General features: G+C 33.6%; 1 protein-coding gene across 1 annotated transcript in view; it reads right to left on the bottom strand.

Moving 5' to 3' along the window:
• Positions 1 to 2,904: 2,904 nt before the first annotated feature.
• The window catches only part of LOC129216726 (tyrosine-protein kinase Abl-like), a 116,708-nt gene continuing 107,352 nt past the window's right edge, over positions 2,905 to 12,260 (bottom strand). The window contains exons 10-11 of the mRNA XM_054850943.1: positions 7,204 to 7,308; positions 2,905 to 5,768 (exon numbers count right to left, since the gene is read on the bottom strand). Of these exons, the coding sequence (XP_054706918.1) occupies positions 2,905 to 5,768; positions 7,204 to 7,308 (2,969 nt within the window). The remainder of the gene's footprint in view (positions 5,769 to 7,203; positions 7,309 to 12,260) is intronic.

Genomic DNA, 12,260 nt, shown 5'->3' with positions numbered 1-12,260 from the left:
TTTCTGTTTGTGGTATATATATATCAGTATATCTCATTCTATTTTTTTTTTTTTTTTTTAACTTAGTTGTATAACTGTCTTCAATTTCAAATTTTGTTACATTTTGTTTTTTTAATTATTACGATTCATTGCAAAAGCTTTCAAAACATGTTTTATAACTCTGAAATGCTAGTTGAAAATTTTAATCATTTAAATAACATTTATTTATTTATTTTTTCTTTTTTTGAATTTATTTGGACCATAAATTTCAAATAAATTCTATTCCAAATTTGGAACTTTTAATTTAAAACCTAAGTTTTAGAATTTATTATTTTGGTCAATTTTTGCGGTATAAAAAGCATACTTTTGTGTGATGTTTATTAAAGTGAGCAAAAATTTACTTAATATAACTGTAGAAAGCAAGAAAATGTAGAACGGTTTATAATTCTTACAAAACATAATATTTTCAATTATAAATCCCTTATCATTTCTTATCTTATTTATAATATTTTTGTTAATTCAAAAGCAGAATGATTAGTTTTTTCCCAAATGTAATAATTTATACCACAAAAGCTAATATAATTATACATATGTTTTCATTTACAAAAAGAATGTTTGTTAAGTTTTGACAATCCTTGCATTAATCAATTTTAATATGAACACCCATCATAGAAGAGAGCTCGAAGAATATTAAGAAAGTTATCTCCACTCTCTCCATGTATTGTTCAACATGAAGGCTGTTATATTATAGGTGCACTAGTATATTATCCCTTTTTATTTCTCTCTTGGGGGTTACATGAATTTCAGAATATCGTGCAACCACTCCAAGGCATCAAAACTAAGGATCAAATGCTGCATCTAAGGTGACAGCCTAAATGTTAACAGTATGTGGTGAGAATTAGAATAATGTACATGAAATACACCACCAGCTCAGTCAATTCCAGCCGATTACTGCAGTTTTGTGCTTATTAACACTCATCAGCCCGACATAGGAAGTGACAGCTACAGCTCTGTCACTTCCTATACCGGGCTGATGAGTGCTAATAAGCACGAAACTGCAGTCCTCGGCTGGAATTGACTGAGCTAGCGATGTATTTCTGCCTTAGCCCTGGCTGTAGGGCGGTAACACACTGAATAGAATAATGTGTTGACTCTCTTTAAGCTAACAGAGTTGTTCACATTAGAATTTACTGATGCTGGTAGTTTTCTTAAAACTTTCAAAATGTCTTTGCCACATAAAATAAATAAATAAATAAGAACAAATGCATAATTATATTAGGTTCTTCTTCTTTAAATTCTTGTGATCAGGAAATGACTTTGACTATCTTTGTTTGGAGTTTGTTGTTCGACGCCGAACTCCAGCAGTTGTGAAGATAAAGAGAGGGTAGGGATAATGTGTTGCACCCTGAGTATAATAGCTGCTTCAAAAAATGAATGCTTCATGTTTTAAATCTCTCTTTTTAAGAAAAATGCTTTCGGGGTGTATTGACCAAAATATGTTTTTTTAATGCAAAAAAGGAAAGAAAAAAATGAAAATAAAGTTCTCTATGAAATGAGCTTTATAGAGTGTTTCAGGTTTTTTTTTTGTGTTTCTTGTGTTTCTGAACCAGGAGGATAAAAGACAGCCTGACCAACACATTTTCCCGATCTCAAAACCCTACTTTCCAATTTGTTTTCGGCTTTTTTTAGCAACATTTTTGGGAAGCATTTAACATTAAGTATTCTCTCATGCTTTTTTTTAATTCATTATTGACTTTTACGGGAAAGTAGGCTGAAAACTGGGAAAAAATAGCCATACTGCAACTGATTTGTTAACTTTCACTTTCTATTACTCTTACGATCTGAGATTAAGAACCTCTAGTTAAAATGAGCAAATAATTCACTCTAATCACAATGACGTAATCAAATAGTCAATACAAAATTGATTAACAGATCCCTAGAAGTTTACAAAGAGAGATTGTTTTGTAATAAATAAAACCATTGCAGTTCAGAACCTAGATGAATTAATATGCAATCAGAAATAGCAGTTATGTAGGAAAGTAAAATTTTAATTAAATGTAAAATAATTTGATGCAGTTGTATAACAGATGAAATGTTTTTAAGAATTTACCTGGTCTACAGCTAAAATCTTAAAAGTTTATTTTAATTAAAAAAAAATCTTATTTACATATTTTGAAGTATATTTATTGTAAAATAATGAATGACTGATGAAATTATTAAAATATTGCTTGTAGCATCTTAATTGCTATATTTATATGATTTTGCCTAAGGAAATACATGTTTTCATTATGAATTATGAAAATATTATTTTTCTTTATATTGTTTAAAAAGAAGTTATTTTATTATGATTAGTTTAAAAGACTTGATTTTCTTAAATATCAAATGATACAATATCACATTTCAATGCAAACTACACGAGTTTCATATTATTTCATTATAAATGAATTTGTACAAAGGAAAGAAAAAGAATAAAGCTTTTAAAATCTAATACATTTCAATCATAAAAGAAATATTTGTTTTGATAAAAGTAATTTCATCAACATAAGTGATTTTTTTACTTCAAAAATTATTTTGAAAGGGTATAAAACTCATGTTTTGAAATTGAAGTCACAAATCAATTCTAAAACAGAATATTTATTCTTTCAGAAAAATATTATTAAAAATTTAAAACTTCAACGAGAAAAATAAAAATAACAAACATTTGAATATGAGGTATAAAATTCTATGTTCTTAAGTTACCATATTGTAAAAAGGTTGTATTTCCGCTCAAGAGGCACATATGCTGATTAAAGATACACCAGGATTTTGTTTTGTTCAAATTAGTAGACGACTAGAATATCTCAAGCCGCTGTTCTTCTTTGCATAGAATGTGCCACACAGCAATAATAATAACTTAAACACAGGCAGTACTGTACAAAGGAATATTCACCGCTGTACAACATTAACAAGATCACGCACTGTATTTTGTAAATCAGAGAGTAATTTTGAATTGTCACTACTATTATTACTATTGCAAGTTCGTAGCTGTTCTCCTTGGTTTTCGAGGCGCGACAAAAGTTCTCGGAAACGAAAGCGTCCATGCGGAGGGATGTACTCTGCATACCCGGAACAAGAAGTGCGAAAAAGTTGCACCTTATCAGTTAGCTGGATAATACTCATACTGCTTATATTAGGAGCATTTCTAAGTCCTATAATATTGTTTTCTAGTGCACTTGAAATTTCTACTATTGAAGCTTTGGTGTTAGCGAGTTCCGACTTAGAGTCGCCATCATTTTCGTTTCTTTCGATAGTTTTATCTTTAGCAGACTGGTCTAAAGAAGATTGAGAAGTTGGACTATCAAGCCCCTTTACACCACCCCTAGGAAAAAGTTGAGGTTTTAGAACAGGTTTTGAAGGTTTTGACACAGATGTTAGTGGTGCCACAGGGCGACCACTTTTAACTGGAGGCTTCTGTGGCACTTGAGGTTTGGAAATATTGCTTAAAGGTATTATTGATTCATTTGTATTTTCTTGAAGTTCAGATTTTGTTGAATGCAGATTGTTTTCTGTTGGCTTAGGTTCCTCTTTTTTACTTTCATTTACATTTGAGTCTTTTTGATTTGTGAACTTTATTTGTAAAGGAGGTGAACTTTTCCAAGATAATAGATTGTTCCTAGAACTTTTTTCAGTGTCACCAGAATCAGATTGCGTGCTGCTTATCTTTTGCTCAGCATTATCGGGCATCTCGAAACTTCTTTTCATTCTTGACTCAAGTTGCTGAGTCATAATTTTAGGCGCTACTTTTTTTACACAGTCAATAGATTTTTCATAACTATGGCCCCCTGTCTCTTTTTCCCAAAGCTTTTTCAAACTACTTATGCTACCAGAACTATGCCTTTTGTTTTCATCATCAATATCGACTATACTTACCTTTTCAGGATTAACTATTTCAGTAGTTTCGTGTCGGATTTCACCATCCGATAAAACGCTAGTTCTTTGAACAGGTGTAGTAATATGGTCTTTCAGCTTATCTTCTTCAAGGGAGGCACACATCCTATCCATGACAGGTTTTGAATACACACTACGTTTTTTATCTACCTCATTGCAGCTTTCTGCAACATGATTGTAAGTAATACTGATATTTTCTATTTTTTCATTCATTGCGTTTTCATTTCTCACTTTTTCTTTACTATTTGTTTCGACTTTTAGAGGTTGATCGATGGGAGATATTTTAGTTGAAGCAGCATCATTATTTTGCTGGGCTGCATCAGAAGTTTGGGCAGATGTTGAACCCATTTCTACAGCTCTCTTGCGAGCTTTCATTTTTAGACTTTCAAATAGTTCAGATACAAGTTGAGCAGCAGGGTTTGCTGGTGGAGCTGGAGCTGTTTTATGCCTAGAATTAGACACTGGTTTTAAATTCTGTCTAAAATCATTTTGAACATTTTCATTTGCCGGTCTCATGTCATTTATTAGCATGTCTCCTGGTGGCGGAGGAGGAAAATCATTTACTAGTTTAGAGTCTTTCATTTGTGGAGGACTATTTGCATTTGAACCTAAAGAAGAGGCAGATGGACTCTGAACATGATCTGAAATGGAATTTGATAAGGGAGATTTTTCGTTATTGCGACCTAATTGTTCATCCATTGAGCCACTTTTCACTAAATTATGTTTAGGAGGACTTGGAGGTCTGTCTTTTGGACGCTTTTTTAGAGTTCGCCTCACCAGGCCACAACCGAATGGTGGTGGTGATTGATTAGAAACTATTCTGTCATCCTCAACAGAGTCTCTGTGCTTCAAATTAACTCCAAAGAGTGCAGCACTTTCTCCTGCAGCATCTCTAAGCTCCTTTGCACTTTTAGCGCTGTCTTCCGATTTACCCGTTTTGAGTATATAACGATCATTTTTTTTATTTCTTGGCAACCGAGGAGAAGGAACAGGTTTAACAGCTAAATGATGAGTTTCAGGAATGGAACCAGTCTCAAAAACCTCACTAGATTTGGTATGAGTCAAGTCAGACTTTTGACGCTGAAGAACATTGTGGGAAAAATATCTAGATACATCTACACCAGGCCTCAGGCTAGTAAGATGGGAGTTATTTACTTCTGAAATATTCGCTATACAGTTTGTTTGTCTGTTTCCAGTTTCTATTGTATGTGAATACATATCCGAGCTTACCTCTTTCAACACATCCAATTCCGATTCCAATACTGGTTCCGGTTGGGAACCGGCATGGAGGCCATGCTGTCGAAGAGATTCTAAATATGCACCTATTCTAGCTCCTTTTGGAAGAGTGCCGTAACGGTTTATTGCTCTTTTCACATTCTGCACTTCTAGTGCAGCAATCTGAACTTTCTTTGGTTGTGCTTTGTTATTTGCTTGTGCATTATCTTTCATTCGTTGTTGAATGTTAGGAGGATAAGTTCTAGTCTTTTTCAATTTCTGTTGAGATTGGTGCTGCACGGTATTCGGAACACTGAGTGCAGACGTCGCAGTGTGGCTCTCTGAATCTTCCGTGTCTGGTGTTCGCTCTTGAACATCACTCTCGGTTTCACCAGCACTGCTGTTTAGATCTTGAAGCTCCTTGTTGATGTTTTCAAACACCTTCTCAAGACCATTGACGGCTTCTTTAGAGCCTTCGGATCCATCTTCCCCTCCAGGTTTATCTTGGTAAGTACTATCACGAAAGGAACTTGTTCTCTTTGGAGGAACTGGAGCTGTTTTGCTGCGGGGTCCCGAGCGCCTTAGCTGAACAATGGTTGATTTTGCAACTGGAGCAGACTGCTTTGGTTGACTACTAGCACGGGTACCTGAAATTATCCACAAAAATATTATACAAACATACATGTGAGGCAGAGAAAAGCAAAGGGATGTAAATGCGAAAATTAAAAATTTCAACTCATCCCTGGTAAGTGCTGTTATAAAGCAGGATTTAGAGAAAAATTTCAATGAAAGCCTACCCAGGATCTGAACTTCAAATGCATTTTCCTCAAAACTTTAAAAAGTTCTCTAACATACCTTTCCTTCTCACTGGCACAAATGTTTAAATTGTAATTAATTCTTTTATAACAGTCAAACTAAATTTTTCATTTCAAAGAACTTTTAACAGCTCCATTTCAATCACTGCTTGATCTTTAAAATGTGAACCCAGAGCCTTTTTCTTAAAAGACCAGTCTAGTCATTTGGGCAATCAGGAGTGGGGGAGGGGGGGGGAATAATTTAGCCCCTCCTCTGGATTTTAGAAACATAATGTAATTATGTAATGTTGCTTGTATTGATGTTTTTTTCCCTACAAAATGCATTCAATTGCACTTTGTAGGCACCTTTGCCCCCCCCCCCTCCACACTCCCCAGAAAATGTTGAAATGGCGGGCCTGCAGAGGAACCTGGTTTTAGAAACATTTTTTACATCATTTTGATGAATTTTTTTCTAAATTTTTCAAAGGAAGCTGACTAATATTTGCCTTATATAAAGAGGCATTTTCTTGCTACAAAGGCACATGAATTTCCACTGTTATGCAAAAGTTTACTAATCAAAATGTTTTTTGCTGAAATTCAAAAATAGTTAAATTTTAATAGGAAGTTTTTGAGGAATATTTCCCAACTCTTCCCCCTAAGAAAATTGAAATGCCATTCAATACATAATCCACTTTTCTGGTTTTCAATCAATTTGATGCAAGATTTTCACCTTAAGGGTGAGGCTTTTTTGTCTAACCATTGAGAGATTCACTAAACACTTAGGGATGCTTCTGTAGAAGTAGAACATCAAACTAATACATACAAGTCAATATTGAAATTGCTAGAAGCCATTTGTGCCGTGAAGTACAATTGAGGGTCTTGATGCAAGAACCAGCTAAATCCGAATTTTTCATTAAAAGAAAAAAAGAAAAAAAAATCAGTTTTGCGTGTAGACAATATAGATGTTCCAATTGGTACAACAATGGGACACAAATGTAAGATCATACCTCTGCTTTGTAGTAAAAAATGTGGGAAAGATAATAGAGTTTTTATTGACCACTGATGCTATTTATTGATCTAACCCAAAATGTGCGAGTCTGGACTTACCTGGTTCTTGCATCAAGGCCCTCAATTGAGATCCCCTTGCAACTACTAGGTGTACAAAACACCATGTTACTAATGCATTGGGCGAAAAAACTAATCAAAATTAATTTTGATGAAATTCGCATTTAAAATTCAGTATTTTTAGAAAAGTTGTTTTGTGAATTATTACAGTCTGAACATGTACCTTGATCAGGTTCTTCTGCAGCTAATGATTGAATATTGCTGTTACTTCCACCATGTTTTTTAAAAGTTGATGGGGGAGCCTGTTGTTCCAGCTGCTTTTCAACCTCTGAAATAGATTAAATTGTTAAAGAAAATACTTGATATTTAGTACTTTGAACAAAATGATTAACTTAGTATGAATTCTTATGATTTACCAAGCAAAGGAAGGAAAAAAAAGAGAAAGATTGCCATTATATACTTTAGTATTACAATACTTTGGATCAGTGGTTGGAAGTAGCGCACTACAAGTAGCGACGCTACTGTAGTAGCTACATTTTTGAGTAATTTGTAGTGTAGCGCACTACTGTTTTATAAAAGTAGTGTAGTGAGTAGTTAACTACAAAAAAATAGTAGTTTGTAGCAATTTCTGGAAACTACTTTTAAATAAACTGAAAACAAAAAAAAAAAAAGGTTCAAATGAATTTGATTGGCTCAAATTTTACACAAGTACATCAGCGGATACAATGGGAAATAAGACTCATAAAAATACGAGCTGATCTCAGGCATTTCATTTTGACGCCATACGTTCTGTTTGACGCCATCAGTTTTTTTGCCGTTGTAATTTTTATATTTCACCAATATTCATATTGCAAAAAACACTTATTTTCGCGAAAATAAAGATATCGGTGATTTCGCGAATTGAAAATTTGATGAATTTTATATGAACTGACCGAAGATTAAAAAACAAAAATATTTTAGCGAGGCTTAAATTTTTGACAGTAATTACCAAATAAAAAGAAGCTACTTAATTACTGTTATAGAAAAGGATGAAATTGAACTGTTCTGGATGACTTACAATAAATACGAGCATTACAGTGTGTGAGAGTATGATAACGGACATTTTTATTAATGTCTTCTGATGAGCTAATTTATCAATCTTTTTTCTTCAATTCACTTATGGTGTGTGTGTGTGTGTGTATCAGGATCCCCCCCCCCCAAAAAAAAAAAAATTGAAAGTTGATTTTTCAAGTCGCACACTCTCTTATATTTTATCCTTTTACATCCAAAAAAAAAATCATATAATTTGAACAACGGCAGCAAGTGCCGATTATGTCTGAAAGTGTGAATCAGCATTTGTGTAATGCTAGGCCAAATTGAAATAAAATGTTTTTTTAGAAACTCAAAATTTCTGTTGATAAAACGTTCCTCCTATACCCACATATGCACCACAAAAACATTTATTCAAATTAAAAACCATTTAGATATCCCACACGTGCCTAACAATTATAATTTTCTTCAAAAAATTAAGTTTTTGATACATATTTTCAGAAATGTAAGATTTTATGAAATTATCAAGCTGAAAAATATAAACAGTGTAAAGTAGAAAAGTAGGTAATTAGCGTTAAATAGAAGTGTTTGTTTTCCTGCAATTTTTAAGTCTCCCACATAGTACTCAAAGATCTGGTTTTTTTCCAGGTTGAGTTAAGTTTTTCATTTAAAATATATTATTTTTTTATTATTCGTTTGTAATCGTTGATCTGTAAATGTGTTCGTTATTAATTTTTGAACTTGATATTCTATTTAAATTTATATGTAATTTTTTAAAAGATAACTGAAAAAAAAATCAATTTTTTAAATAAAATTATAAATTTTAGGTCAAGTGTGGCATATTTAAATGTTTTTTAATTTGAATAAATGTTCTTGTGGTGCATGTGGTGTTGAGTACAGGGGCAACGTTTCCCAACAGAAATTTTGAGTTTCTAAAAAACTTTTTTTTTTTTTGCGATTTGGCCTAGCATACAAATACTGTTTTACACTTTCAGGTGCAAGTCAGCACGGGTTGCCCTTGTGCAAATAGTATGAAACTTTTTTTCACGATTGTATTGACGCAAGAGGAAAAATACAAGAGTGTATGCGACTTGAAAAATTGACTTTCATTTTTTGAGGGACAGCCTATTGTGTATGCTTTTTATTTGCTTATTTTTTTGGAAAGTAGCAAAGTAGCGACTACATTTCAAAAGTAGTTTATAGTTACTACATTTTGAAAAAAGTAGTTGTAGCTGTAGTTAACTACATTTGTAACAAAGTAGTTGTAGTTCGCTACAAAAGAAATGTAGTTTTTCCAACCACTGCTTTGGATGTGATATCCACGCCTCCAACTACAACTTATTCTTTGGTCAGTAGAATAAGGTTTTAATTTTTCTCAGTAATACTAACTTTATTATAAAATCTTTCATAGATAACATGAGTCATGTTATCTGTCATGATGAGAGACTACATAATGTAGGTGTGAAATTTACGGAGGCTACTCCGGAAAAATAGATTTTTCTAGTTCACAACTCTCAAAATTCCAGGATTTTTTAACTGAGGAAACTTGGGATTCCAGTAAGAATCTCTTCTGAATAATTTTTTACATGTTGTTTAAGGATGTAATGTGTTTATGTTATAAGTTTAAGTAGGTTGACAACACCAAGGCTAATCAATATCAAACAGAGCACATAACATGCTTTACTGATATTTAAAATTGTACTTATCTTAAAATTTTACAGACATCTAAAAAGAGCATAATTAAAGATGCAGTTTAATACTAATGCAGCAGGGAATGCATGGGAAATGATTATTCTTTTCTAGTAGCTAGTGGAAATGCTTTTTTTTTCCTACTTAAGTTGCAAAATGTGAATATTTATATCCTGCAACTTAAACATAAAATGCCCATAGCTCCTATTTTATGTGTGGAAGAAGGGCATCAATTTTCGGGAACCTTTTATAAAACTTTTTAGCCGTTTCCTTGTTCGAACCTAATTCTAGGTGCATAACTTTTCAAGGTTTTTTGAGCCTCAATCAGCTTTTTCTCTTCTGATAATATACCAACAATTCTTAAATATACAAAATGAAAGGTAAATACATTATATTAAGGCAACTCGCATATTTCAGCAATATTTCATTTCAGTTAAATTTGTTTGAGATAGTTTTCATTCACATACTTTTAATTTCAAATTATGGAACATGCAATTGCTTATTCAGTCCATTAAAACTTAATATGTTATAAATAACGAGGCACCCAAAACTCATTCCTTTAGGGGTGCCTGTACAACTGTTTCACTAAAGTTTCAAAGGTATATTTCACTATAATCAAGCATTACATCTGTAATGGCATAAATTTTGTTGCACTTCCCTTCATTGTATACAGAGGTGTGAAATTTATTAGACTCAAGGAAAGCTTTTTCTGCAGCTGTGAGTAGTGTAAAGTATTTTTTCGTGTATTCTTGCGCTTGGACCACCGAAATAACAAGTTTATGAGTGATTTTGTTTTGCACAGTGGTTTCAGGGAACAGTTTTAGAATTTGTTTTCATGTTTTACCCTTCGAACATCGGTTTTGATGAACTTTGTGAAATGGGTAAGCTGCCTGATCTCTCACCAGGCAAAAAAACATCGGTTATGTGTATGTTACACCAAAATACCTTTTCACGAAAGGAACTTGCAAAAAAACTCACTATTTCCCCAAAAACTGTCAGTAGAATCAATGTTTCTGTCAAAGAAAACACACCAGTTGTCTTAAAGAAGTTTGAAAAATGTGGCAGAAAATGCAAAAGGTCTCCAAGAATGGAAAGAAAACTTATTTAGATGGTCAAGGCCAACAGAAGAGCAACTAGTAAAGACCCTGCTAACAATCTGAAGCATATGGTGTGGAAGTGGAACCACCATTGGTCCAACGAAGACTCATCGCCAATGGGATGCCTGCTCGAAAGCCACACAGGAAGGCCAAAATCACCCCAGATATGGCAAAGAAAAGGATTCATTGGGTCAAATATATACAAGGGATGTTCTACAGACCACGGAGTGCTTTTCTTTGCCTTATCTATGATGATTTTGGCCTTCCTGTGTGGCTTTTGAGCAGGTATCCCATTGGCGATGAGTCTTTGCTGCACCAATGGTGAGTACACCTCCACACCATATGCTTCAGACTGTTAGCAAAGTCTTTTCTAGTTGCACTTCTGTTGGCCTTGACCATCTAAATAAGTTTTCTTTCCATTTTTGGAAACCTTTTGCATTTTCTGCCATTTTTCCAACTTTTTTAAGACAACTGGTATGTTTTCTTTGACAGAAACATCGATTCTGCTGAGTTTTTGGGGAAATAACGAGTTTTTTCATAAGTTCCTTTTGTGAAAAGATATTTTGGTGTAATAAACACATAACGCTTTCTTGCATGGTGAGACACCAAGCAGCTTACCCACTTCCCAAACTTTACCAAAACCGATGTTCGAAGGGAAAAACATGAAAACGAACTCTAAAACTGATCTCTGAAACCACTGTGCAAAAAAAAAAAAAAAAAAAAAAAATCACTGATAAACTTGTTATTTTGGTGGTTCAAGCGCAAGAATACACGAAAAAAATACTCAACACCATCTCACAGTTGCAGAAAAAGCTTTGGAAACAGAACTGACCATAATGACGGAGATTATCAGATAAGACTCAATGCTGTCATGCAGTGGCGGATTGGTTGAAAAAATCGGACCTGGCATTAAGAGATGTAGCGGCCCCATAGCTCTTATAGATATTAAATTTTACTTAACGATTGGGATATCACTTAAATATGAGGACTTAGCTTTCTGGCTTCTGGGAGTTATTAAAGTATTAGCAACATAAACTTAATGGAAAGATTAACATTGAGTCTGAAATAGGGGGGTCCGGGGGGCCTCTATAGCGAAAATTTTTGAAATTGTAGTCTTAAAAGCTCAGTTTTAGACAATATTTGGTGATGTTAGGGGAGCGTAGTTCAGGGTTTCACCTGCTGCAATTTTTCGGAAGTGGAAATCCAAAAACAGAATTTTAAATTATATTCGAGTATATGGTATGAAGAGTGGTTCCGGGGGCTCTCCTCTGAAATTTTTAAAAAAGTATTAGCTCTGAAAACGCAGTTTTTGAAGATCTTTGGTGATTTTAAGTCGAGATAGATTCCGAGGCCACTCACGAGAAAATTTTCAAATTGAAGTCTTAAAAGCCTGTTTTGGTAAAGACTAGGGCGCCGGCAGTTACTCGAAAGTTAAGTTCCAAAAACGAAATTTTTGCTGACCTTC

Source organism: Uloborus diversus, chromosome 2 (genome assembly GCF_026930045.1).
Source record: "Uloborus diversus isolate 005 chromosome 2, Udiv.v.3.1, whole genome shotgun sequence".
In the NCBI taxonomy this organism is placed as follows: Eukaryota; Metazoa; Arthropoda; class Arachnida; order Araneae; family Uloboridae; genus Uloborus; species Uloborus diversus.
This window is presented reverse-complemented; position numbering and strand designations above follow the sequence as displayed.